The sequence below is a fragment of the Ascidiella aspersa genome, chromosome 4, assembly GCF_963924565.1.
Source record: "Ascidiella aspersa chromosome 4, kaAscAspe10.2, whole genome shotgun sequence".
NCBI classification, from domain to species: Eukaryota; Metazoa; Chordata; class Ascidiacea; order Phlebobranchia; family Ascidiidae; genus Ascidiella; species Ascidiella aspersa.
The window spans coordinates 31,968,389-31,995,705 of NC_139450.1; the positions used below are offsets into that span (position 1 = coordinate 31,968,389).

Below are 27,317 nucleotides of genomic sequence, written 5' to 3' on the forward strand. Positions count from 1 at the left end.
TTATTTACCACAATATGTATGTGTATTTTTTTAGAAAAATAATTATATATAAATATAGTTAGTTATTGGAAATTGTAAACTGCTGATTACTGATCATAGATTAAAGGATGCCGGATCAGAATCTAATTATTGTAAGTTTAATTCATTTACTTAACAAATATGCACATGTGTTTTTATAATGTGAACTGACTATCCCAAAGCTAAGTTAGCTAGCATCAGTTTCGTAATGATATTTATAATGTCATTAATGTATGTATTTGTATTTGATTAATATTTAATTGGACTTAATTTTTAGTGCGAAACATTTACTATTTCATATTATTCCTTAAATGTTTCATCAGTTGATTCCCAATAAAAGATTGATAATGTTTGCTTAAAGTTAACAGTCAACAAATATATGCTAATATTTGCAGGAGGAACATGATTTACCTTACGAAGAGGAAATTCTCCGGAATCCATATTCGGTGAAATGCTGGCTGAGGTATATTGAACACAAGGAGGGCTCTCCACCAAATCAAGTTAGTTTACCTTTCAAAATCACTGTCATATACTTTTATTATTGGCTAATTCACCACAATGCCCAATCCATTGGATAAAATGGTTTCAAAATGAGTGTGATATGCACAGTTACTTTGTAAAATTTTGTTACATTAGTTGTTTCATTTTCGCTAAGCATGTAGGAGTAATTTTTTGTAAAACTAATTTTTAAATTGATTGTTTTGTGAGCTTTTTTCTATGAAAAATGTAAAAGTTTTTTTTTTTTGTCTAATCATGTCTGATTTGTCCCAACTTCAGCACAGAAAGTATTCAGGCAAGTGATTGTCAAACATTGGCTTCTTTAAGATAATTGTTGCCCTATTAATTTTAAAGTACAAAACATAAATATTAATCATCCATATCATTTGGCATACCAACTATATACTTATGATACACAAGCTGCCAAGTGCCAAATTATTAACTTAAAGTATGTTTTGCTGGGCTATAGAAAACCTTTTATAGGCTGATTTGTTGTTTAAATTAAATTTAGATAAGGTCTGTAGAATTCACATGGCGAGTTAAGCAACAGACAATGCAATTTTAGGCAAATGAAAAGTATCCCTCATCTTAAAACCACCTCATAAAATGACTGATTTTGTGTATTACAACTAGAGTTGTGCGATAAACCTTGTACAGGTCATGGACGACAGTTTGAGAATGACTTAATAGATGTACAATAGTAAATCCTAAAATCTTATTTTTTTAATGTTGAAGATACTCATAAATTGAACAAATCAAGTTTCATCAAACAATTTATTTAACTCTATCCTAACATACATTCCCGCCCCCAGATCAACATGGTTTACGAGCGAGCAGTGAAAGAACTGCCCGGTAGCTATAAGCTTTGGTACAGCTATCTACGTGTTAGGAGGAACCAAGTGAAGGGAAAATGCATTAACAACCCACTGTTTGAAGATGTCAACAACGCTCACGAAAGGGCACTCGTATTCATGCACAAGGTAGTTTAAGATTTGTAGAAAAATAATAACTTTTGATCGAGCAAATGAAAACTTTTAAATAGTGATATTTGTCTTCACTTTTATGTCTTTCTTTTTAGTATAAAGTTTGTTAAGTTTTAACAAGTCTTTGAATAGAGTTCAAATTTACCTTTAATTATCTTTTTTGAACAAGGTTTTTACCTTTTCTTAAAACAGGTTTTAACAGTGTTTTCTATAACTTGCTGAATGCTGACTACAGATTTTTTTTAATTTAACCCTCAACTGCCAGTTTGTTACATTTTGAACACTTTTTTTTTTTTTCAATATATGTAAGAGTATATTTGTAACTTAAACCAGTCAGTTTTAAATTTAACTAGCCTTGTGACTTGTGAGTAAAGGTTTTTATCTTATTTTTTGTTATATTTTTTTAATAAACATATAAAGTTTAATCAAAGTTGTTTCTTTCAAATCCAGGTGGTGCGGTGCAGTAGGAAGTACGTTACCAGAAAAGACAATCAATGACCTAAAAACATGCTTTATATCGTTGTTTAAACTAAGACAACCACAACTTAAAAACAACAAAAACTTTTTCCCCAGATGCCCCGGATTTGGATCGACTACTGTAAGTTCCTGGTGGAGCAGAGGAAGATCACAAGGACCCGGAGGACTTTCGATCGAGCGCTGCGGGCACTTCCCATCACACAACATCACCGCATCTGGCCACTCTATATCGCATTCGTCAAACAGCATCCTGTGCATGAGACAGCCGTTCGTGTATTTAGAAGAATGCTTAAGGTTTGTAGAATAATGGCTGGAGGTTCTAGTAAGACGTAATAATAAGAATATCAAAGCCCATACAGAAGTAGATGTCATTTAAACGATTCGAATACCTTTTTATTCATTTTCAACATAGCTATGTACATGGCTTACGACCTTCGGAATTCGAACTCACGACCCTCAGAATTTAAACTCTCGACAATGACTAGTCATAGGGGCAAGATGGTTGGAGGTTGTATTAAGACGTAATAAGAATATCAAAGCCCATACAGAAGTAGGAAGCATTTTGAACGTTTTGAATTACTCTTTATTCATGTGTTGAAAAAATGAATAAAGAGTTATTCGAAACGTTCAAAATCATACCAGCTTCTGTATGGGCTCTATGATATTCTTAATTACGTCTTACTACAACTTAATGCTTAAGGTGATTATATTAATGCTTTAGGTGATTTATAATAATTATATTGACCAAGTGGTGGTATCAGTACTCTTCTTATGCAAGTTATGTATAATGCCGATTTGATACTAAATTAATAGAGAAATTTCAGCCATGGTATGCGATTTAATGCAACCGTTCTAAAATGTAAATTTATCCAAACATGTATGTTAACAATAACAACTGAAGAATTGAATTTTATCTATTTAGCTTTTTGGACACCGTAGAGACTCCATTTAATATCAGATCAAAAAGCAATACTTTTGGATCAAAATATGTCAAATATTGAACATCGCTAGTAGAAACTTTATGAAATATGTTTTAACAAACCAGCTATAACATAGCATTCCTTTGAATGTCTGCGCCGTTGTATATTCCCGTTATTGCCTGCACTTTTGTGTAAACAGATATGTTTTTTATAAATATTGTAGACTGTTCTATGGTGTTTTTTCTCATTTATCTTTTTCTAAGCTATATTTAAAACTGGATTTGCTTTGAGTCCGGGCTATTTATGTTTTTGCAATATTACAGATTTAATCGAAGTGATTTCCTAATGTGCTTTTACATTCACAGCTTCTACCTGAAGATGCCGAAGCATATGTTGATTACTTGATCTCCATCGACCGTTTGGACGAAGCTTGCCAGAAACTTGCAGACATCGTCAACGACGAACACTTTCTATCAAAGGTGAGACACCATTACTGTGTAAAATACAAATATTTGAATACCAATGCTGCAGTTTTCATGATCTAACATCTCCGAATTCCATGGCATTTGCAATAACGGCATCTAGCTGAAATCACTAAAGCCACAAGTTTAACACTTGTATTTCACTAGTGCTTTTCAATCTGTTATTCTTACCTTTTCAAACGAGTACCCGTTTTTGAGAGAGTAAGCATTTCATCTAAGAAGAATTTTCCCTGCAGTTCAAAATCGAAAAAAAAAATGCAAAAATGCTTGAATATAAGATTTTTTTTACTAAACTATTCGCAGTGCTATTTAACATAACCGTTCGGTTTATTGGGGTCTTTTTATTCTAACAACAACGATAAACATTTCTAGTTCTTTGGAGCATAATGGTTGGAGTAAGACGTAGTAAAAATATCAAAGCCTGAACAGAAGTAGGTTGCATTTTGACCGTTTCGAATTACTCTTCAATAAAGAGTTTAAGGATTTATTCAAGACGTTCAGAATGATACCTACTTCTGTGTGGGCTTTGATATTTTTATATTTTCTATTTTATTATTGTTTGTCGATTTATAAGGAATCTGTTTTACATGATACGTCAGTATCCTGATGAAGACGTTCTGTATAGCACGTCGAAACGTCGATCTATTATATAATATTGCTGGAAGAGCAACACTCCGTTATATATTATGCCTGGCAGCAATAGCTTACTTCTATTATATAAGTTTAAATTTTTTTTCTTATTTAAATGCAAAGTATTGTTTTTTTAATTGCAGAGGGGAAAATCAAAGCACGCTTTATGGCACGAGTTGTGTCAGTTGATCTCAAAGAACCCGGACAAAGTGCATTCGCTCAATGTGGAGGCGATCATTAGGGGAGGGCTGAAGCGGTTTACCGACCAACTTGGTCAACTCTGGTGCTCACTTGCGGATTACTTCACCAGAAGCGGACTTTTTGAAAGGGTGAGAACCTCTGGCCACACCAGAACTGTTTCTCTGCCAACTGAGCTAAACAGGCTCAGATGGAAGCGAGTTGATAAAAAACTAAGCAATGAAGGCTAGACAAACAACTATCCTGCGTTGAGGCTCGAACTCATGACCTCCCTAAGCCGCTAAAATTTTGGCATCACAAGGTGAGAAAATCAGAGGCTTGTGCAGGATTCCCATTTTTATCAATACATAAAAATCTCTCTTCTGGTAAAAGCGAAGTTTTTAACGACGTTTCGGCAGCAAAGGTTTATCGTTTATCTTTAGTCTTTTTATTCCGCTATTTCTACAAAGCTGGATCACTTATTTTTCGTCTTGACTAGTTACCTCGCTAGGGTCAGCAGGTATCTGCTGCCGAAACGTCGGATAGTACCTTCCTTTACACCAGAAGAACGATTTTTATCTATTGATGTGTTGACTGGTGGTCAAATGATATTTCCTTTTTCAGGTTAAGCCAACCAAAGCCAACAGATTGTGATTTGGTGACATATTCATCACAAAATTTATTCTGGCCTTGTCTTTTTAGTATTCTGCCATGGCTTCCAGTGTAGTACAATATACGTGTGTCGTTATCGTTGGTCGGCATACAAATTCTTAAGACAACAGTTGTATACATGTAATAATACAATCTGTCAAAAGTGCGACTTGTTTTCAGTTTTTGAATAAGACAAATGCTACAATCAACCAAGATGGCTGTAAATGCATGTGTGTGTATGAGTGTTTTCTGTAAAACGGACAATTCCTAACCACTCCTACCCTGTGTTGTAAGGCGCGAGATATCTACGAAGAATCCCTTGAAACGGTGACCACTGTTCGGGACTTCACCCAAATATTCGACGCTTACGCCCAGTTTGAAGAGTCGGTCATCAGCTCGAAGATGGATCAGATGGCTGAAGGATCCAATCAAACGCAAGAAGGTGAAAAAAATGTTAATGTAATATATTTTAAATACCTATAATAGGTTGGTTCCAGCCAAACAAAAGAAGGTAAGAAAAATGTTTTTTTCAGAGCCCTTTTTTAAATTATATTAAGGGTTCAACTTATACTTTTTTTTCGATTGACCCTAACTAATTGTTTTTTTGCAAAACATCGACAATCGACAAAAAAGTAAACTCTAAAGTTTAATGCAACAATGTTGTTTAAATAAAATTAAAAAGAGCTTATCAAATTTTACATTTTAAAAATGTTGCTGTCTTATTTTTTCGGGAATTTTCATTGCACTCGCTGTCTATTGCAACCTAGCCCGGGTTGTGTATCACGGTTTTTAGAAATTGCTTAGATTCGCAATCAATTTAAAAGAGAAAAGGTTAACATGATTATTCAAAACGTTTAGAAAACTCTTCCTACTTCGGGCATAATGGTTGGAGGTTGTAGTAAGATGTAATACGAATATCAAAGCCCATACAGAAGTAGGTATCATTTTGAACGTTTCGAATAGATCTTTATTCATTTTCAACACCAAGATGTTTATCAAAAATAATTAAAGAGTTATTCGAAATGTTCAAAATGATACATACTTCTGTATGGGCTTTGATATTCTTATTACGTCTTCCTACTTTAGTATGGGCTTTTATATGGATTTCAAGTCCAGGAGGTTTAACCTTAAAAAACAGGACCTTTTGTACACATTTTGTCCAGTCTTTACAACAGCGCTCTTAACACTTTGCAGACGACGTTGACATCGAACTACGCTTGGCTCGCTTCGAGGACTTAATGGACCGACGACCTCTGCTACTAAACAGCGTCCTGCTCCGACAGAACCCACACAACGTACATGAGTGGCTTAAGAGGGTTGAGCTTTATAAAGGTACGCGCTGATTACCAGGAATCTCGTATACTTGAAATTTTATTCCTAAACCCATACCTTTTATTTTGGCCAAAATGTACAGCGATCATTGCAAATGGTCAAATATAGAGAACTCGTTATGTGCTAAGATAGTGATTGTAAGGATATTTTCCTTTAGAAGCCTATTTATATTCGTTTTTTATTGTAATGTTTTGTCAGAAATTTACCTTCAAATGTTTGAAACTCAACGTCGTATCGCAAAACGTAATGCACAGTAATTTGGTATCGGACGAGTACCGATACCAGTAGTCTAGTATCGGACGAGTACCGATATTACCACTTGGCATCGGGTATCGGCTCCGATCCGATATATTTGCGAATTGCGATATTATATGACTTCCCACTCTTTCCATATAAAGCCAAAAAAATGCAAATAAAAAATGCCGTTTTTTACGGTCTCTTAAGGTTAGCATGTGCCAATTTAAGTTATATTTATTTCTAAATTTTGCAAAGGTTTCTATATATATATATATATTTATTATATGTATGGCTGTGTGATGCTGCCAAAATGGCAGATAAATTCTTAGGTTAGTGCTGGCTGTTTTTGTCCATATTTTTAAAAATTGCAAAAATAAATTTTCAGACCAGCCTCGCGAGGTAATTAACACTTACACCGAGGCAATTCAAACGGTGGATGTGGCACAGTGTGTGGGCAAGATGCACACATTGTGGGTGGCATTCGCTAAGTTCTACGAGGAAAACGACCAAATTGACGACGTGAGTGCTCCTCGAACCTTGCACATTTTTAGGCAAACTTTTTAAATAATGTTCGTTTAATTCGGGCCTCACTTCGTCTTTCGTCCGTTTTTGGCCTTTTCGGACGTTGTAAGCGATTTTTTACAATGTTTTTTTTTTTAATTTTCATTGGAATAAAAAAAAACATTTTTTTTCTTAAAATGTATTGTTTTGTGGCAACTTTGGTAAACGGGTAAAGCGTTAGCGTGACACGTTTTTTGGTTAATGACGTGAGTATTTGTACCAAGTTTACCCTATTTAGACGCATTGTGCAGAAAAAATATTTCTATTTAAATAAAAGAACACTTTTTTAGTTTTGATTTTTTTTAGTTTTAATATTAGAACAACCTGGTAACCTCCCGTCTAGTGTTTAATGTAGCCTTTTTAAATCGATCAATTCTGGCTTAAAACATTTGACGCAAGTTTTGTTACTTTTAAGGCTCGCACTATATTCGGCAAAGCGACGGCCGTTCCCTACAAGTCAGTTGACGACCTTGCTTCAATTTGGTGCGAATTTGCTGAACTGGAAATCAGGTGAGTTAGTTTATTTTTCTTGAACAGGGTTCGCCAACTTTTTTTCACCTAGAGCCGCGTAATTGTAAGGACGGGCGATGCCGGATATAAAATTTGTTGTAGAACTTTATTTATTACCTTGATTGTTCTCGTTAAACAAAGGAAAATAAATAGCCATGTTCTTTCTTAAATAATGCCGTCTTTCCGAAGCTTGTAGAGCGCTTTATTGTGCAGTTTCGAAATTTATTTAAATCAAGAAAGTATCCAAGAGTCGTTCGCACTTTTCTTAGCGCTCTCAACTAGAAATATCCGATAATACCTGTCAGGAGCCGATATCCAGTGGTAGTATCGGTTTTCGTCCAATAATCTGGTGTTATCGGTTCCAATCCGAAGGAAATTAATTTGTGCGTGTGTCATTCGTGTGTTTTTAAAGAGCCACGTAAGAGTTTTTTTTTAATTTTAAAGGGAAATTTCAAGATAAATTTGCTTTCGAACGCAAAACTTCGACCAAGTTTCCTGAAAATCATTACAATCGCACCTGTAAATTTAATCAAGTTTGCTGAACAAAAGTTATGACGTCATTTGGTAGTGCATCGGATCTCGATACTTTTTGTAAAAAACGTTTTTTTGTGAAAACAGTTCGAAATAAATTCTGACTATCGAAAACCCTTATTTTAATTTTTTTTTTTGAAATTTTTACATTTATGTTTTGAGGCGGCTTTGCGTATAATGAAGCTAGCCACCGCTGTTTCACCGCTCAACCTATTTTCCTGGAAAATCATTACAATTGCACCTGTAAACTTATTTAATTTTGCCGAACAGAAGTTATGACGTCATTTTCAACCTTTTCCAGACACGAGAACTACGAGGCGGCTTTGCGTATAATGAAGCGCGCCACCGCCCTCCCCACAAGAAGGGCCGGTTACTTCGACCAATCCGAACCAGTACAGAACCGGGTCTACCGCTCTCTCAAGCTCTGGTCCATGTACGCCGACCTTGAAGAGAGTTTCGGCACTTTCAAGGTCATTGTTCGCTGTTTTTTTGTTTTTTATATTTTTAGTAAAATGGTAAAATTGCTGACCTTGAAGAGAGTTTCGGCACTTTCAAGGTCATTGTTCGCTGTTTTTTTGTTTTTTATATTTTTAGTAAAATGGTAAAATTGCTGACCTTGAGAGTTTCGGCACTTTCAAGGTCATTGTTTGCTGTTTTTTTGTTTTTATATTTTTAGTAAAATGGTAAAATTGCTGACCTTGAAGAGAGTTTCGGCACTTTCAAGGTCATTGTTCGCTGTTTTTTTGTTTTTTATATTTTTAGTAAAATGGTAAAATTGCTGACCTTGAAGAGAGTTTCGGCACTTTCAAGGTCATTGTTCGCTGTTTTTTTGTTTTTTATATTTTTAGTAAAATGGTAAAATTGCTGACCTTGAGAGTTTCGGCACTTTCAAGGTCATTGTTTGCTGTTTTTTTGTTTTTATATTTTTAGTAAAATGGTAAAATTGCTGACCTTGAAGAGAGTTTCGGCACTTTCAAGGTCATTGTTCGCTGTTTTTTTTTTTGTTTTCCTAATTTGAAGTGCAAAGGTGAAAATTTCGTCCATACCAGTGTTTAACCTTTCTTACTTCAGGGCGCACCTAGAAACGTTTTATAACTTGGCTGCACACCTGCCGAGCGAAGCGAACGCGAAATTCTGGGGTATATCGGTATTTCTCATGAATAGCTCGCATAGTTTCACTACTTAGGCTTCATAATTGCATATCTTGAAAGTGTTGTAAAATCAATATGCTAAGTCGAATAGAAAAGTAAAAAATATGTGTTTTTCATATCAAAATATTTTTTACTTTGCTTGCGGCCCACCTGGCAACCTTCCATGGCGCACCAGTTAAGAAGCGCTGGTCTATTCGCACGCAAATAACATTTTAAGGGGTTTTCGCTGCACCACACTTATTTAAAGAAAAGTTTTAACTCTCTAAGATAAAAATACACTAACTCTTCATGGTTTCGCATAATTTATACAAATCGTGGACATTGATTTTTTCAAATCGTGGGTTTTCCTCAAAAAAAAAAAGAAGACCTTCAGCAGTGTGGACTGTGGATTTACTGTGCTGTACTACAGGGCTATTAGTAAAAGGTTAAAAATGGTAATATCAGGTAACCTACTCCTTCTAGTAACTAAACAACTGATGCATTAACAAGGTGAATTTCTGCTCGTTCTAATTATTATTTAATTTTTTTTCACTTTAGACTTGCAAAGCGGTATACGACAAGATCTTGGATCTGCGAATCGCCACTCCACAGATAATCATCAACTATGGAATGTTTTTGGAGGAGAGCAACTACTTTGAAGATGCGTTCAAGGTGCTTACGTTGGCTTAAGTGGCAAAATAATTACTCACATTACATTTTGGGAGCACTTTTTTTACAATATTGAGTATATACCGCGTTTGAACATCTGCTATAGTTTTTTTTTCTTTATTCGCTAAAAACGTTATTTAAATACAAGTTGTTTACAGCCGCCTAATTTATTATCCCATGTATAGTTACTTAGTTATTATGGTTCACCACTCCTCTGTACGTTGATCTAGATATAAATCTGTCAAAGTTGATCAAAATGAAAACAAAAATATGCTCTTGTTTAAACAGCAGAAAAAAATACCACGTATAAACACTACAGTCCTTCATTTAGTAAAGCGTTGGTTATATCAAGTAATCTTGTAATGTGGAAGAAGTAAGTTTTTGGTCAAAATCTTAAAATTTTTACTTTTTAGTTCAAATTTTACATTTTTTTTTCAAAAAATAAGCCTATCAGTTATAACGAATTCAGTTCAATGCAATCACAACAACTTATTTTCCCGCCAGGCTTACGAACGGGGGGTGGCGTTGTTCAAGTGGCCGAATGTGTTCGACATCTGGAACACCTACCTGACCAAGTTCATAGCGAGGTACGGTGGCAAGAAGTTGGAGAGGGCCAGAGATCTATTCGAACAAGCACTCGACAAATGCCCGGCAAAGTTCGCGAAAAGTGAGTCGAAAATACGGTAGATATTAAATGAATTTCTCGTAGAGGTTATTTGTTTATATTGTGTAACTATTAGGAATGCTCACAACTTGACATTCTCTTCCTATACCTCTACTTCTGTATGGGCTTTGTTATTCCTATTATCGTCTTTACTACAACCTCCAAGCATTATGCTCCAAAAAATACCGATACCCAGGGTTTTTAAGGTTTGGTTTGGGTGACCGCTAAGTAGTTTTAAGAGACCGCAAGTGTTTCATTTAAATACCAAAAAGTTGCAAGTCCAAAATTTGGGAAACCGCTGGAGAAAACACCTTAAAAAATCACTGCCGATACTCGATATTCACTGCCGATACTCGATATTCACTGCCGATACTCGATATTCACTGCCGATACTCGATATTCACTGCCGATACTCGATATTCACTGCCGATACTCGATATTCACTGCCGATACTCGATATTCACTGCCGATACTCGATATTCACTGCCGATACTCGATATTCACTGCCGATACTCGATATTCACTGCCGATACTCGATATTCACTGCCGATACTCGATATTCACTGCCGATAATCGATATTCACTGCCGATACTCGATATTCACTGCCGATACTCGATATTCACTGCCGATACTCGATATTCACTGCCGATACTCGATATTCACTGCCGATATCGATATTCACTGCCGATACTCGATATTCACTGCCGATACTCGATATTCACTGCCGATACTCGATATTCACTGCCGATACTCGATATTCACTGCCGATACTCGATATTCACTGCCGATACTCGATATTCACTGCCGATACTCGATATTCACTGCCGATACTCGATATTCACTGCCGATACTCGATATTCACTGCCGATACTCGATATTCACTGCCGATACTCGATATTCACTGCCGATAATCGATATTCACTGCCGATACTCGATATTCACTGCCGATACTCGATATTCACTGCCGATACTCGATATTCACTGCCGATACTCGATATTCACTGCCGATATCGATATTCACTGCCGATACTCGATATTCACTGCCGATACTCGATATTCACTGCCGATACTCGATATTCATTGCCGATACTCGATATTCACTGCCGATACTCGATATTCACTGCCGATACTCGATATTCACTGCCGATATCGATATTCACTGCCGATACTCGATATTCACTGCCGATACTCGATATTCACTGCCGATACTCGATATTCACTGCCGATACTCGATATTCACTGCCGATACTCGATATTCACTGCCGATACTCGATATTCATTGCCGATACTCGATATTCACTGCCGATACTCGATATTCACTGCCGATACTCGATATTCATTGCCGATAATCGATATTCACTGCCGATACTCGATATTCACTGCCGATACTCGATATTCACTGCCGATACTCGATATTCACTGCCGATACTCGATATTCACTGCCGATACTCGATATTCACTGCCGATATCGATATTCACTGCCGATACTCGATATTCACTGCCGATACTCGATATTCACTGCCGATACTCGATATTCACTGCCGATACTCGATATTCACTGCCGATACTCGATATTCACTGCCGATACTCGATATTCACTGCCGATACTCGATATTCACTGCCGATACTCGATATTTTGGACATAAAGTATCACGACCTTGTCCGATACCAAACGACTTCATTACTATCCGAAACAAGCAAAATAGATGAAACTGACAAATCCTTAGTAAGCAATATTCAACTTAAAATATGAATTTAACGAGTTTAGAATAAAGCGTCAAGAAAAATAACAGAAAGTCCAAAGAGGGGACCGTGAAGCGGTTTAGGATTTTTTTAAATTTTCAGTCCTAAACCCAACCCGAAACTGTAAAAAATGAAGCAAAGCTACTAAACCCATTTAAAAAATAAAAATGATGTTTTTATTTTATTTTACATCCTTATATAATGTAGTCTGTCCTTTCATATTATGTTTATAGCAAGGGTGCACCATCTTAAAAAAAGGTTGCAAGGCGTCCGCCTCGTGAAAATTAAAAAAAAAATTTAAAACCACTTAGTTATTCTCCATTTGTAAATTAATTAGGCAGTAACCTTTCAAAACCTCAAAATATTTCTCCAGATCTTTATTTGTTGTACGCCAAACTGGAAGAAGACCACGGTCTTTCTCGCCACGCGATGGCGGTATACGAGCGCGCCACAAAATCTGTGCTTCCAGAACAAAAGTAAGGTCGACCACTTATACAAGCAAATCAGTCCAAGTGCTTCCAAGCGTGTTTTAGTGATAAAGTCTATAAAACACTCTAAGTATATCTTTGCTTTAAATTCTGAAAAAAAATCACAAAGTTAAGTGGGCTGGCCTTTAGCCCAACCTGTCGCTTCTTGATAAGTGCTAATTTCTCGTCCGTCTTTCTATTTTGTTGTTTCAGCGTAATAATAAAAAAAAAGAACAAAGGTAAGTTCGACCACTAATACAAGCAAATAAGTACCAGTACCTCTAAGCATGTTAGTACGAAGCAGAAAAGCCTACCACATTTTAAACTAGGAAAAAGAGATAAAATTTATAAGCAATCAAAACATTTATTCATCTCAAAAGTCAAAAGGTTACCATTTGATGTATAAGATTACATCCTGTAGATGGCGTCCTCGAGTCACAGATTCCCCATTTCTAACGAAATCTTCTACAATAATTACACGGTGCTCGCCAGTCCTTGTCATTTTACATTTTGAAAGTTTGCACAAAACATTTTATACTTATAAAAACGAAAACCTGAACCACAAATGGCAAATCCTTTGCTGCAAAATTTCAATTCAACCTTTTGTCAGACTGCTACACAACTTTGGTACAAGTTTAAAATGTGGTAGGTTTTTCTGGCGCACCCTGTACAAGAACTCTAAAGCGTTTGTAAAATAAAAATGTGTTGTTTTTTCTGACAGACACGAGCTTTTCAACATCTATCTTCGGCGAGCGGCAGAATTGTACGGGGTGACGCACACAAGACCCATTTATGAGGTAACAATGGCCCGGTAGGGTTCCTCTCCTGGAATGTTTCGACGGGAAATTCCCGGGATTTCCTGCGAATTAACAATCCCGAATCCATCCCGAATCCCTGGATATTTTATTTTATCCCAGTTATTCGGCAACATAGCAAAACTTAAATTGTCGTTTTTGACTGATATAAAGAAAAAAAAATATTACCAACCATGTTAATGTCGTTGCCTGAGTTGATTGATTTGCACTTACCAGCGAAGAAACTTGATTAAATTTATAAAAACAAATAAGGCTGCCAACTTTAATACGAGAAGATCTTGCAAGATTGCAGAAGCAAGACAACAAAACAAAAATAAAGCTTGATTGAATCTTTAGAGCTAATATAAAATAATTTTAACCGTCATAAGGACGTAATTTCAGGTATAATTTTTTTTGCCGGGAATCCTGGGACTCCCGGGAATTTTCTTTTTTTCAATCCCGTTTGAAAAAATCCGGAAAAAAGAGAAACCCTAGGCCGTGTTTACATTGCATTTTCGCATGTAATTTTGGTTGGTTGTAAGATTTCAAGCCCACCGTAGAAAGGCGCCCAAGAAAGTTTCCCTTCCTCTTTTAAAGGCTCCTTTGTTTGCGTGTTTCTAAGGGCTTAAAAAAGTTGGCTTTTTTGTCAGGATATTAACGATAAAGCTGCACAACCTACGTAACCTCAATCTGTTAATTGTCAAGTATCCTTCACATCTTATAAAAAGATCGACATTCCTTTTGTCAAAAAAGTTAAAATATCTTTAAACGTTCTTTAAAAATGTTTATGTCAAGCTCAAGTTATATGTTTTAAAAGTATTGTTAAAACAATTTGGTGATGACCATGGCATTTCTACTTTTTTGATTTTTTCTAAACTATACTCAAACTTGTCGAGTGATCCAATTTTAGGAACCTATAATTTTCCTAAAAAAAAAAAAAATTTAAATGTCTTCCAAAAAAAAAAGAAAATTTTTTTGTGTTGCAACCCTGTATTATAAACATTACTTTTATAATACTTTAATTGTACATTTTTGATCCACAGAAAGCGATCGAGGTTCTCCCGAACGAACACGCGCGAGATTTCTGTCTCCGCTTTGCCGACCTCGAGAAGAAATTGGGAGAAATCGACCGAGCAAGAGCAATCTACGCTCACTGCTCGCAAATTTGCGACCCAAGGGTAAGTCACGTCATTTATGTTTGTTCTGATACATTTTTTCATCTTTGCGAGGGATTTCAGCGTAAAATAAACGTGTAATATTTTTCAGACGACCGCCAACTTTTGGGAGGCTTGGAAGAAGTTTGAAATCTCCCATGGCAACGAGGACACGGTCCGCGAGATGCTCCGGATTAAAAGAAGCGTGCAAGCAACTTTCAACACAAAGGTAGACTCTTTTAAAATAATGGAGTCAATTCGGTGTGATTGCGATCTCGTTAAAGGCCCGTTTACACTACACTGAGCTTCACTGGGCGTAATTTGCATTTAAATTATATTGTGGCGGGCGTTTCAAGCTTTGCTAAACTCAAGCCCAGTGCAGCTATAGAAACACATTACGTTTGGAGCGATTTTTACGCCCAGTGCAGCTGTAGTGTAAACGGGCCTTAAGGAGCTGTATATCCCCGCAAACTTTTTGGGAATTTTCTTTTTTCACAGTGTTGTAAACGAGTAATTTTGAAATGACCTAGTCAAGTCATTTGTAACATAACTTACGCCCAAGTCAAGTATTTTCGAATAAGGGGAAAAACAATCACTCCAGCAGCAAATCTTAATTTCACTTCAATACGAAGTTGTTTCCCTCGAATTTCGACGAGTGTTAATATTGGAAATGCCACAAAACACGTAATATCAATTAATTTCATTCACAAAAACGGGAAAGTGTAATCAAAAGTATGCCGGACTCCTTTCCAACCACGTATTTGCATTTCCAACTTTGATTAATCTTATCTTGTATGCTTTCAGGTCAACTACATGTCGGCACAGATGGTCGTGGCAGCCAGTGGTCTCACAGGTAACGTTATTCATGACTTTTATAAAACATGAAACGAGAGTGCCTATCGTGTAGTTTAGAATTAATCGGAACAGGTTTAAATAGGGATACACCAATGTTGCAGACTTGGACAACTAGATAATTCTAGTTTTCTAATTGATTAAATTAGAGCAAAATGCGGCTCTTATTCTAATCTAATTGTGAATGGCTTAAACGGTCTAATTCTAATTCTAATCTAATTCGGATTTTACCAAAAATGCTACTTTTTCCAACGGCATTTTTAGTCTCTCAGCTTAAACACAGAATTTCATTTATAATTTTTTGGTTGGAACGAGTTTTATGTAATTTCTACAGTCTAAAAAACATTAAAAGTCATAAAAATTAGCACACACATAACTACCATTCACGTAAGAACAAATTGCGATTAAATTAAATTGTTTGTAAATAATTGATTCTAGTTCAAATTCTAGTTGAAACTTCATATTTTAGCAATTCAGTAATTCTAATTCTAATTTAATTTCAAAAAACTCAAAACGATCTAATTCTAATTCTAATCTAATTTGGAAAAACTAAAATGCTCTAATTATAATTCTGATAGGGAAATTATGATACAAAAAATGAAGTGCTATGTATTCTAGTTTTAACCTTAAATTTTCCATCTTTGTAAGTTAGCTTATAGCAAAGCATGAATTCAGGTTGTTCAAACAATATTTTTGAAGAAGTTCAAATCAGGGCTGTGGACACGGGACTTGGGACTCGAGGAGTCGGTTTGTTTTTGCTGGAGTCGGACTCGGGACTCGAGTAAGACCTCGTAAAACTACCCGAGTCCCAAGTCCGACATGCGCATGCGCAGTACCGAATTTTAAAACTGATATGGCCGCCAACTGAAAATTGTAAAGGTGGAATAGCATAAGGTGGATATTTTCCAACCATGTATTGTGGGTGGATGAGTTACACGACACCCCTATAAGTGGATTGCTAAATATCCACCTTTTTAGTTACGTAAATTGGTGAAATACAGGCTGTAGAGTCCGAGCCGTACTCGGGACTCGGACTCGGGTTTAGTTTTTGGCCGGAGTCGGACTCGGGTTATTTTTAACCGACTCCGTAGCCCTGTCTTGGTGGTTAGTGACGTTTTTTTCTAAATTGTAAACAACGGTCACAGTTATGCTGTATAAGCCTTATGCAATACCAGACGAAACTGCTGAAATACAGACATAACCCACCCAAAAACACCTAATACATTTTTCCAGGCACTGCGTCTGACTTGGCCCCTGGTGAAAACGACGGGATGAAGCTTCTCGAGCAAAAAGCGGCGGCTCGGGCACTTGAAGATACGACAAAACCCAAGCAGGGGATTATGTTTGTCAGGTCGGTGGTTAGCCTAATGCTGGCAGTTTTTTCTTTTGTTTGATTAATTATAGGTCCTACAATAGAAGAGCGATTTTTCGATTTTGAAGATACGGCCTAACCCAGTGGTTCTTAACCTTTTTTCTTTCGTGGCCCATTTACGTTTGCAAGAAATTCTGTGGCCCAATAGTTTTATGAAAGAAAAAAACTGTAAAATAGGTTTAGAACAAAACACAACAGAACATATTTTAAAACAGATTATCTATTCAACCGTGCATTTGTGACATACTTGCGGCTATACAATAAATTTACTTTTCTTTTTTATTCCTCCCCTAAGCCATTATTCCTGTAAAATTAAATAGAATGACACAAATGAAACCAAATCTAGTTTTTTTAAATTGGTCTGTGGCCCACCTCAAATGTTCTTAGGGCCCAACAGTTAGCCATGGCCCACTGGTTGAGAACCGCTGGCCTAACCAAAAAAGGGGATTTTGTTTGTCAGGTCGACGTATAGCTTAACGTTGATACACATTGGTGTACACTTGTGTATGGTGATCTAGCCCTTTAGGAGATGTAGTGTCTATTAAAAACAGCACACACATAGATTATATAGTACATGCGATTCGACCCTTAACAAATTTCCCACTATATTGCATTGTGTTAAAGACTTGCAACCGTTGTTTGTGAGACAAAATATATAAGCAATATGCTATTAGTTATACAAATAAACTTAAATGATAAAGTATTGCATTTCTCTTCCAGTTGTACATCAATGCTTTACATTTGTCTTCATCTGTGCCAGCAAGCCAAGTTAAAAAAAAAACTTTTCGTTGCAAAGTTCACAAGTATCACTCATGTTTGTGACGTATCAATCGGGGTAAAATATGGGGCCTTTATAACGAATCCTTTAAAAGTTTTTGTTTATTTTTCAGAAGCGACAAGAAACCCGATGACATCACTGATGTCAGTCAAGTACAAAATCCTGACGAGATCGAAATTGATGACCTCAGTGATGACGACGAAGGTGAGACAAATAATACAAACAAAAGTTTTCACTGGTGGCCACGATTTTGTTTGGTCACTAGAACTTACACATTTACTGAGGCCAATTCGTATTGGGTTATTGTGACTGCCAATTTAATTTTACTTTGATGAACACGTAAGGAACCTAACCCTTATTTAATATCACTCCAACGCAAACGTCTGAAAAACAAACGTTAATTTGAGTTTAAAGGGAATCTTTTCAGCATAAAGACGCCGTATGTTTCGCGATCCCGAGTCGGTTCGCCTAAAATTTTCATCATATTGATGAAAATTTCATCATAAACTCATCATATTGCTAAAATGCTAGGTACTGTTTTAGTACGATTTATGTATTTCGTGTTTTTACGATGGCGTCACACTAATAATGTGACTGCGTGCACTAATAATGGGGCTTCAAATCGAATTTGTTAGAACGTTTGTTGCGTTCGTGTTTTTTTACCATAACCGGAATAGTAGATATTCTTAAAATTTTCGCTATTCACCTACTTTGTAAAAAGATTTCCAAACAAACTACAATTTTTCAACAGATCCACTTCAAAAACTCTAAATGTTTTTTATATTTTAAAGCTGTTCCAGTTATCCAAGAGAAAGTTGTTCCAGACGAAGTTTATGGAGGAATGAAACCAGAATCTGAACAAGCTTAACACGCCTACTACCAATTTGTTAATACATTTTTCGCAATACAGTCATGTGTTTATTCATTGGCTACTGAAATATAGTGAAAGCATTAGATCAAATCTGTATATAACTAAAGGAGGCTTGTTTAAAATAAAAACAAATCGAGCGAAAAGCAAGGCTTACGTAAAAGTTAGTTATTGAAAGTCTTTGTAAATATGTTTAAAAACAAATGTAAACATGTTTAAACAATGAGGCATTTGCGCCTTTTATAGTTTTGCATAGCTATTTATTTATTATATAAACTCCTATATACTACCTGTTAACTTTAATTTATAATTAAACACACGAAAAGTAATCAACCAAACAGTGCGAAGAAAAGAAAGGCGTTTTAGTCTAAAATTCAACCCTAGCAAAATAAAAAAAATACACGACCGGTTACCGCGCACTTTGAGCAGCAGCACGCTCGTCGGTTTTTTACGAATCTCAGTTCTTTCCAAAACGAACCAAAAGTAATCAGGTTGCATCGAGGACTTTGAGCGTCAAGTCAAGGAAAAAAACATGTCTGACACCGAAGGAGATGCCGCCCCCGCCCCTGTCGAGGTCAGCGGGCCCATGGACCTCAACACCGCCCTGCAGGAGGTCCTCAAGACCTCGGTTATTCACGATGGTCTTGCCCGCGGCCTAAACGAAGCTGCAAGAGCCCTGGACAAGCGCCAGGCCCATTTGTGCGTTCTGGCCAACAACTGCGACGAGCCGAGCTACGTGAAGCTGATCGAGGCGCTGTGCAACGAGCACCAGATCCCCCTGATCAAGGTCGACGACGGCAAGAAGCTTGGCGAATGGGCTGGGCTTTGTAAAATCGACCAGGAGGGCAAACCTCGCAAGGTTGTTGGATGCAGTTGCGTCGTCGTGCGCGATTACGGCAAAGAAAGCCAGGCGCACGACGTGCTGGCCGAGCACATGAAGAAGATTTGAGTTTTTTCTGCTCTCGTGGCGGCGGTGGTGATGGTAATGGGTAAAACATTGTCGTTTGACCCCGACGAATAAAAATTAAAAATACAAAAAAGTGTGTCGAGTTTTTTTGAATGTCAGATTTATACTGGCTGTTAGAGATACTGGCGCTCTTTCACTTATGTACGTGAAAATTAATAAAAAAAAACTTTCTTCAAATGCCGCTTACCACAACGCATATTGTTTGGGTTAGGGTGCGGGTTTGGGTTAAGTTATGATTAATATTAAACATAATATTACTTGACCTACCCTCACCCAAACAATATGCGTTGTGGTATGCGGTATTATTTTTTTTTTGCATAACTTTTCATACATAAGTGAATGAGCGCCGAGATACTATTGTGTGTACAGAAACAAATTTTGAGTCGTGCTAGTCGTTTTTTTATTTGAAAGCTGCACATTGGTCTAGATTCTAGAATCCTACCACATTTTCGTATGGGTGTTTCTGTTTTTTTAACATTACTTGGGTTTGGGTGGGTATAGTATTATTATCATATTTATTTATTCCTTGCAATTACCATTTTAAAACTCGTTGCTTTACTGTAAAAGTATTGTGGTAGGATTGTAGACCAGCGCTGTAGGCCTTTGCAGAAACTTTAAAAAATGAGTTAATTTGGCCAGTGTTAGTATAAATCCATTATTCATTCAAATAACAATATCTTCATCTAAATTGAAATTAACAATATTTCAGTAAAATCTATTATTTTCATTAACAACACAAGAAAAAAATTATGCAAAAGTTTAACATATTTATGTGTTGCAAGAGTAAAATGATAACATTGTTTTAACAAAAAAACACCTAAGAGTTTCAAAATATGTGATTTAGACAGTTAAGCAGTATTTAACCCCATAGTTATTTGCATTTTTAGATATTAGGTGAGATTTTTAAAGTCAATGACTTGCTGTTTATAATGGGAGCTGTCGAGAAAGAAATAAAGGTTGAATTTCAAAAGTCGTTGGAGGAATTGCAGAGAATTCAGAAGGAAATTCAAAACTGCGTTGAAGCTCGTGAAAAACTTGAGACGCAACTGAACGAAAATAAAGTTGTCAAGGAAGAACTTGACTTGCTTGAGGTTTGTAATGTTTCGTCGTTAAACTTTTCACAGGTTTTGGCAAAATGTGCTGTGATTTTAAGGGCTTTTTTGGTTCATCATCCCTAAAGTACCCTCATAACTTTGTGCCAAATTTTTTGTGTTTATAATTCACGTTTTTAATAAATAGGAATATTAATACCAAAGCCTTTTAACTAAATATTTTAAATACACGCATATATATATATATATATATATATGTAATTACTTTTCAATAAATACATTTAACCTTGTCAAAATTATTATTTTTTTACATCCTGTCCAAACTTGATTTATAAATGTCTAGCAATGCCCCTGGTCTTGGCTTAGACAGAACTTTACCATATACTTTGTCATGCCAAATGGTTACCATTAAAGGTCGGTTGAAAACATTCTTCTGTATGCTTAATATATTTCTCCTGTTCTTGAAGCCAAGTGGTCTATTTAAAAGAAAAAGGTAGCAAAACCCAAACAAACAAATCTACTTACATGTATACACATTACACAACTACAAACTAATTTGTTTCGTTTTTGTAAACACTTATAGTCTAGCGCCAATGTTTACAAACTGACCGGCCCAGTTCTGGTGAAGCAAGATCTCGAAGAAGCAAAGGACACAGTTTCCAAGCGAATCGCCTACATCAACGGAGAGGTGAAACGTCAAGAAACGTCCATCGAAGATTTCCAGAAAGAACAGGAGAAGCACCGGGATAGTTTGACACAACTCCAAGGACGACTTCAACCTCCGCCCGCGACTGCATAAAATCTTGAAGATGAAGACAATGAAAATGTCCGACTACTCGCTGATTATTTCATTTATCGAAGCGCAGTCACCGAACAATTTGTTTGAAACTGTTGTCCGAGATGTTAAGCAAAAATACGAGTCCACGTTGGACGCTGACACCTTGTTAAGCATATGTCTCACTTATCACCAAAATCAAGTTAAATCCACATTTTCGGTGGGTATTTACTAAAAATTGTTACTCCTTTTTTAAATGGTTACTCCCTTTTTTAAGGTAATTGTTTTATTTAAAGCAATAATGCTCAATAGAATGGGCGTTGGGCCAACTTTAAATAAGCGACACCTACTATACTGTGAACCACAACTAATACTACTAGAAATATTTTTTGCAGTGTGTTCCTTGCTGTGCTTTTTATTTAAAAAAATATCTGTTGTTAACCAGGCTGCATTTATGCAAATAAAAAAATTTCTAGATGATTTTTGTTTAAGGAAAAATATGCTTTAGCATTCGTAGTGATTCTATTTTTACCCCACTCAATATTTTTAGGAAATAAATAAAATATTGTAATGTATGTGTTTTACATTAGAAGAAAAAATATTATTATTTTTTAAATGTTTATTTCTTTGTGCACCGTATATAAACGTCCTGGTTGTAATTTCTGTTTACATTTCTGTTTAGAAAAAATGCAGTGATGAGATGATAGACAAGTATTACCAGTTGTACATTCAGCAAGTAGAGAAAGAAACAGAAACAGGTAGGTCATTTTTTAAGTTTCAAAGCAGATTGAAGGGTGTAATTATTATGTGGTGCTCATATGTGCTGTGAAGCATTCTGTATGGACATTGTTACAGATTTGGTTTAATTAGCAGGGCTTTGCTTGGAAGCGACTGTGATTGCGATCAATGTTAATCGCATTATAAACATTACATGTCGATTTGACGTAGTACCAAATTGTACAACTGTTTTTTCCAACCTAGTAATTAAAATTATACTTTCAATGTTTTACAATTTTGCATAGAATAGGAACAATTTGAGACTACAGTAATTAACCAATTTGTACACATTGAGGATCTGTTCCTTAAATTGTGTACCAGCCATTTATAATATATATATATATATAGTAGTTAAACTGTTTTCAGTGGATTTTACAAGAAACATTACTCAGTACCGCGACTAGCAAACAAACTTTTCTTGGACTGCGACTTTAACTTTGAAGATTATTTATATTACAATTGCTTGAAGTAAATGTAATTAATACTCTTAATTTAAAAATACAGTTGCTACCCTATTCCTTGGCGAGATTGTTTTCACAGTTTAAAAAAAATGACCCCATATTATTCATCCTAAAATTTGTTATCGCACATGATCTAAATATTTTTTCTTAAGTGATTCAAGAGACATTGATACTTGTTATTCTAACATTTAAGTTAGTGGTTCTTAAGCTGTAATAATAATTCGAAAAGGCTCAAATGTAATAGCAGAAAGCAGTACCAAGCCTTTTGTTAAACTAAAATTTAACAGTTTATTCAAATGCAAATTTAATGCCATTCCAATGTTACTAAAATTTTATGCCATTGTAAAAAAAACTCTATCATAAAATTATAGCAAAGTATTAATTTTATAGAAATGGGTAAATAATATCCATAGGGTGCTCTCAGAGGTAACCCAAAAAGGTTAAAAAATACTGATTTTGATCAATTCTATTTGTATAAAGGAAGTGCAACAAGTGAAAAATCCGCCCTTATTGAGATTTCGAAGCTAAACGAAATTCCACCAGCATTGCTTGCAAGATTTATATTAAAGAAACATTTGGCTATGGAAAAGGTTGACACAGAAGAATTTATATTTAAAGAAGGTACTTTAAACTTAACCACTTGCAAAACGATTTATAAAATCTATTTTTAACACAGGTTTATGTTGTAGATTTAAATTAAAAAAAATAGACAACTAATCTGAAAATTGCCATTTTCGAACTAATGAATTTTTCGAAATAAAGTTGATTAATGAACTAAACACACGATACATATATACTTATACAAAAGTCATGCAAAACGTAAGTTTATAGTATAATCGGCATATATAGTGTTGCACCAGTCTGCATCAAAATACTAACCATAAGATATTATCCCTTTGTTCTTCTTCTTCTTTCGTGTTGCCTTAGATATCTGGGCAGTGGCTTGTGAGCCGTAAGTATCAGAGCATATCAGAAAAACGCGAGTTAATCTAAGAAACAGTCCTGAGAAACGAAACTTGTTACTTATGCGAAGATATGAAAGGTCAAGTGCTTCCACGAATCCCACATTGCGCCCCTTTTCAGGGCGGACAATTGTCAAAGATGCGAGGATGTCAGTTCTCCTGTTGAATGCAGAGGGCCTCACCAACGCTAAGCTGGAAGTAATCACAAGACTGGCCAAGAAAATCCCTTTGTTAATTTTATTGAAAAACTCTTTTTTTCCTACCTTTAATTTTTATTTTAGAGGTGACGTATAGGACAAAAAATTGAGGTGGCCTTGTTTTAAGTCGCCTACAAAAAATATAAAAAGTACTCAGAATTTTGTTTTATTTACTCTGAATTTTGTTTTATTTTTAGAGGTGGCCCGTTACATGAAAAGTCCCCACCTTATCCAAGACAAGCGGCTCTCTTATGAGGTCAGACAGTGCGTCATTAATGACGTAGGCTACGGGCCGATAACCGACTCAATACGCCACTTAGTAGGACTGGAATACGAGCAAGAACTTGTGGAGAATGTCAAGAAGCTAAACGTTCCTTTTCAGGTGAAAAAATAGCATAAATAACCAAAACATTCATACGCGTGTGTGCAAAACTATAATATCGTAAACCTTCACGAGATAGTTCTATCCAATACTTTTTTTTAAACTGTATATTTTAACAAACGTTCTTAAAATATTGTTTACCAAAGCCAAATAGTATAACGAAATTATCTCAATAAAGAGGTTTCGATACGACTTTGTACTGCCATCAGTTTATGTATCATTTTCAATATAAATTACAGATCAGGTGCGAATCAGCATAAATACCTAGCACAGCCATGGTAAAAATCTTCCTGAAATTCGCTGATATTTAATTATTGGTCAGTTGAGCTTAAATTTGCGTATTTTATTATAACTTTAGAGACCTCCTTGTAAAATTCCTTGACGAATTTTTGTGAAACGTGAACGGGGGGCACAAAATGTTAAACGTCCATCGAAGGGGACAGCAATGTCTGGAAAGTTAAAAACCACTGGTCCTAAATCACTGCTTTACCTTCTATAGAGCCACCTCTTCATAGGTCTATTACCTTCTCAAGGTCTGCTTTAAACCTATTATAGGGCCATCGCTCCGATAAGCCAAACCCTTTTTTACCACTTTACTACACGAGTTAAACCAGGAGCTCCGGAGCCATTTTTAATATTTTTGTGAAGCCCAAGCCATTTTTGAATTTTGAGAGCTAGATCTATGATATTTTTATGTGCTCTAGCTCGAAAGAATATTAAATTGCTTAACTTTAAACAACCAAACGGTTTAGTGTGGCAAACGTAACTTTATATGACTTGTGCTGAAGCAACTTGAAAAAATACCGCTACTGAACCGAAGGCATTGTACTGTACTGTATATGTTTTTGGTGGCGCCAGAGCTGGAGCCATTGTATATATGTTTGGTGGCTCTAAATATGTAGGCGGAGCCAATGCTGTTTCACTGTGGCTCCCCAGCCCTGGGTAAAACCACAACTTAAAAACCCTTCTGGACTTAAAAACCTAAAAACTTAAAAACGATGTTTTTTTATCAGGATGAGAACGACCTGCGTAAGCTTGGCTACGACAAGACTCCCGACATTAAGCTTGAGATTCCGTTCGCTGTGAAAGGCCAGGTGGTCTGCTGGATTGAAAGCAAAGCATCATTTGGGTCTCCTGAGGCCCACAAGAACTATCTGGACAACCAGTACTACAGCTACCTTAACAGGTGAGCTTGTTGATTGATGCGTGCAATTTCTTCAGGTGTTTTCGAAGCCCAAATAAGGACATAGTAATAAAGTATCATTGTTTTGTTCAGAATATATGAAAAGTTAACGACTGTTGCTGAACGGCGAATTTTCAGGGTTTTCAAAGTTGGAAGCTTTTGAAAAAAAAATAGTTCTGCCAAGAGAGTCTCAAAAAAACGCCAAAAAGGGTTTAGATTTAGATAGACTGGTCTATTCCGACGTTAAAATAAAAACAATCTTTAAAATACCCTACTTTAGACAAACAATAAACATCAAGACCCATATATAAGTTAGTAGCATTTTGAACGTTTCGAATATCTCTTTTTCAAGTTGTCCATATCATTTAATTTTCAAAATTTATCTTTCATTTTTATTTGTATATTTTAATTTTAAAGTTGTCTGATCAAATGCGACCCACTTATTGGCTTTGATATTCTTAAGTTAAGGTAAAACCTCCAACCATTATGAACCTCCAACCATTAAGTTAATTCACTTTTTTTTCAAGGTTCGGTCCTGGTCTTGTGATCTACTGGTTCGGGTTCGTGGAAGAATTCCGTGTCGAGCTACAACACAAGGGCATAATGCTGATGGACCACTTCCCCGAAGAATCAACCATCACCCGCTTTGACCCAAGCTCAGCCCGGAACGCCAAACCATTAGCTTAAGTGCACCGGTCAATTTTTGGCACCTAGATTTGACGGTGGTCTGCTGTTTATTTTTCGCTCGTTTTACAGCAAATCTCCAACTAAACAACGTGTTCTACTTAGCTGGTAATTAGGTGGCAATATTTGGGAAACGGCAACGATGCTATGGTTATTTCTCGACTTGCCCCCCTCTGAGCCTGTGTAGCTCACTTGGTAGAGCGACAGCCCCAGTTTGGTCGAAGTTGTAAGTTCGAACCTCACCGCAGGCTAGACTTCTGATTTCTCTTGCACAAAAATCTTTGAATATTCGACGCATTTTGGTGTATTTAGTCTAAATTTGAAATAATATATTGTTTAATGCATATTTTTTTACAGTTAAAGTTAGAAAAATACGATAAGGCGTTATTAGTCGAATGTTTTACTATGTTTAGTAAGCAGGTAAGGTTTTTGATTTGTTTAGTTGTAAATTCAATGGGTACATTTAACAAAAGCACGGTTTTTGTTAAACTGGAAAGCAATTCGTCCACCTGATTTTCAGCTTTTAAATTAGATGAGCACGGCTGCTAACTAATACTGACACTGGCATCAATATATTTTGTATTGCATATAATTATTTGCAAGTAACGTTGTATTTTTTTGGTTGGAAATATAAACGAACATTGGTTTAAAAACAGTTTCTTTATAGTGAGTACCGCTAGGCTGCTTTATGTTACCGAGAAGAAATTTGTATAAAAGCCGCTTTTACATCAAAGAGTTTCATGTAGTGTTGTTTTTTTCGAACATCCATTGTGGGTTTAACGAGAAATTGCAAACGTTGTTTTGCATGAAAACTCATCTTAGTGTCTACGAATTCGTAATATAATCGGCGATTACGGCCTCTCTCGTTTCCTTTTTATCGTATTACAAAAGTAATTTCGCCGTAAGCCCCCATTAATGCAGATCAAACTAGGACAGTAAATTTATACGATATAACAGCTAATCAGCATGCCAGCAAAACAATTTATTGCTGAGTTTGGGTGTGCCTTAAGAAAAACGCAACGTTGTGAAGCACAATATTTTGAAAGAGTTAAGCTTCAGTCGAGTCGTTTGCAAAACAATTAGTAAAGTCATTTGCATGAAAATAAAATGATAAACTATTAAAATTTGTAACTTATGAGTACCTAAACAAGAGTTTAACTAGGAAACGAAAATCTAACCTAAATTAAGCAAGCAGAAACCGGGCTTTAAGCTAAACTAATTTTACCATATTATGGATTTAGTTACAGTCAAATTGTTTGCCTCAAAGACTTAAGTCCAAGTCAAGTTATTTGTCTCAAAATATTAAGCCAAGTCAAGCTATTTAAAACGTGTAACTTAAGTCAGGTCATTGTCTCAAGTCAATAAAACACTTTAACCC

General features: G+C 35.9%; 4 protein-coding genes across 4 annotated transcripts; all 4 read left to right on the top strand.

Annotated features, from left to right (window-relative positions):
- Positions 1-34: 34 nt before the first annotated feature.
- Positions 35-18,540, top strand: LOC146157513 (pre-mRNA-splicing factor SYF1-like). Its single transcript, XM_083386442.1, has 21 exons — positions 35-131; positions 414-518; positions 1,329-1,496; positions 2,073-2,270; positions 3,262-3,375; positions 4,152-4,337; positions 5,131-5,278; positions 6,031-6,168; positions 6,791-6,924; positions 7,382-7,476; positions 8,309-8,477; positions 9,696-9,809; positions 10,311-10,473; positions 12,588-12,690; positions 13,403-13,478; positions 14,519-14,653; positions 14,742-14,858; positions 15,434-15,482; positions 16,715-16,832; positions 17,744-17,835; positions 18,423-18,540. Exons 1-21 carry the CDS (start codon positions 108-110, stop codon positions 18,497-18,499), a joined length of 2,523 nt encoding a protein of 840 aa, XP_083242568.1. The 5' UTR covers positions 35-107; the 3' UTR covers positions 18,500-18,540.
- A 401-nt stretch (positions 18,541-18,941) lies between these two features.
- LOC146157514 (small ribosomal subunit protein eS12-like) lies at positions 18,942-20,354 on the top strand. Its single transcript, XM_083386537.1, has one exon. The coding sequence runs from the start codon at positions 19,032-19,034 to the stop codon at positions 19,446-19,448; it is 417 nt and encodes a 138-aa protein (XP_083242663.1). The 5' UTR covers positions 18,942-19,031; the 3' UTR covers positions 19,449-20,354.
- LOC146157515 (prefoldin subunit 6-like) lies at positions 20,283-21,513 on the top strand. Its single transcript, XM_083386538.1, has 2 exons — positions 20,283-20,557; positions 21,102-21,513. Exons 1-2 carry the CDS (start codon positions 20,396-20,398, stop codon positions 21,315-21,317), a joined length of 378 nt encoding a protein of 125 aa, XP_083242664.1. The 5' UTR covers positions 20,283-20,395; the 3' UTR covers positions 21,318-21,513.
- Positions 21,328-26,652, top strand: LOC146157516 (CDAN1-interacting nuclease 1-like). Its single transcript, XM_083386536.1, has 6 exons — positions 21,328-21,513; positions 21,976-22,043; positions 23,010-23,152; positions 23,888-24,072; positions 25,086-25,258; positions 25,783-26,652. Exons 1-6 carry the CDS (start codon positions 21,328-21,330, stop codon positions 25,940-25,942), a joined length of 915 nt encoding a protein of 304 aa, XP_083242662.1. The 3' UTR covers positions 25,943-26,652.
- The last annotated feature ends 665 nt before the right edge of the window (positions 26,653-27,317 follow it).

Coding starts and splice junctions, on each gene's coding strand:
- LOC146157513 (XM_083386442.1), top strand. CDS start 108: ATGCCGGATCAGAATCTAATTATT. Junction 14,654..14,741: donor CGCAAATTTGCGACCCAAGG/GTAAGTCACGTC, acceptor AATATTTTTCAG/ACGACCGCCAACTTTTGGGA. Junction 15,483..16,714: donor GGCAGCCAGTGGTCTCACAG/GTAACGTTATTC, acceptor ACATTTTTCCAG/GCACTGCGTCTGACTTGGCC.
- LOC146157514 (XM_083386537.1), top strand. CDS start 19,032: ATGTCTGACACCGAAGGAGATGCCGCCCCCGCCCCTGTCGAGGTCAGC.
- LOC146157515 (XM_083386538.1), top strand. CDS start 20,396: ATGGGAGCTGTCGAGAAAGAAATAAAGGTTGAATTTCAAAAGTCGTTG. Junction 20,558..21,101: donor AAGAACTTGACTTGCTTGAG/GTTTGTAATGTT, acceptor AAACACTTATAG/TCTAGCGCCAATGTTTACAA.
- LOC146157516 (XM_083386536.1), top strand. CDS start 21,328: ATGAAGACAATGAAAATGTCCGACTACTCGCTGATTATTTCATTTATC. Junction 22,044..23,009: donor CAGCAAGTAGAGAAAGAAAC/AGAAACAGGTAG, acceptor CTATTTGTATAA/AGGAAGTGCAACAAGTGAAA. Junction 24,073..25,085: donor AGCTAAACGTTCCTTTTCAG/GTGAAAAAATAG, acceptor TTTTTTTATCAG/GATGAGAACGACCTGCGTAA.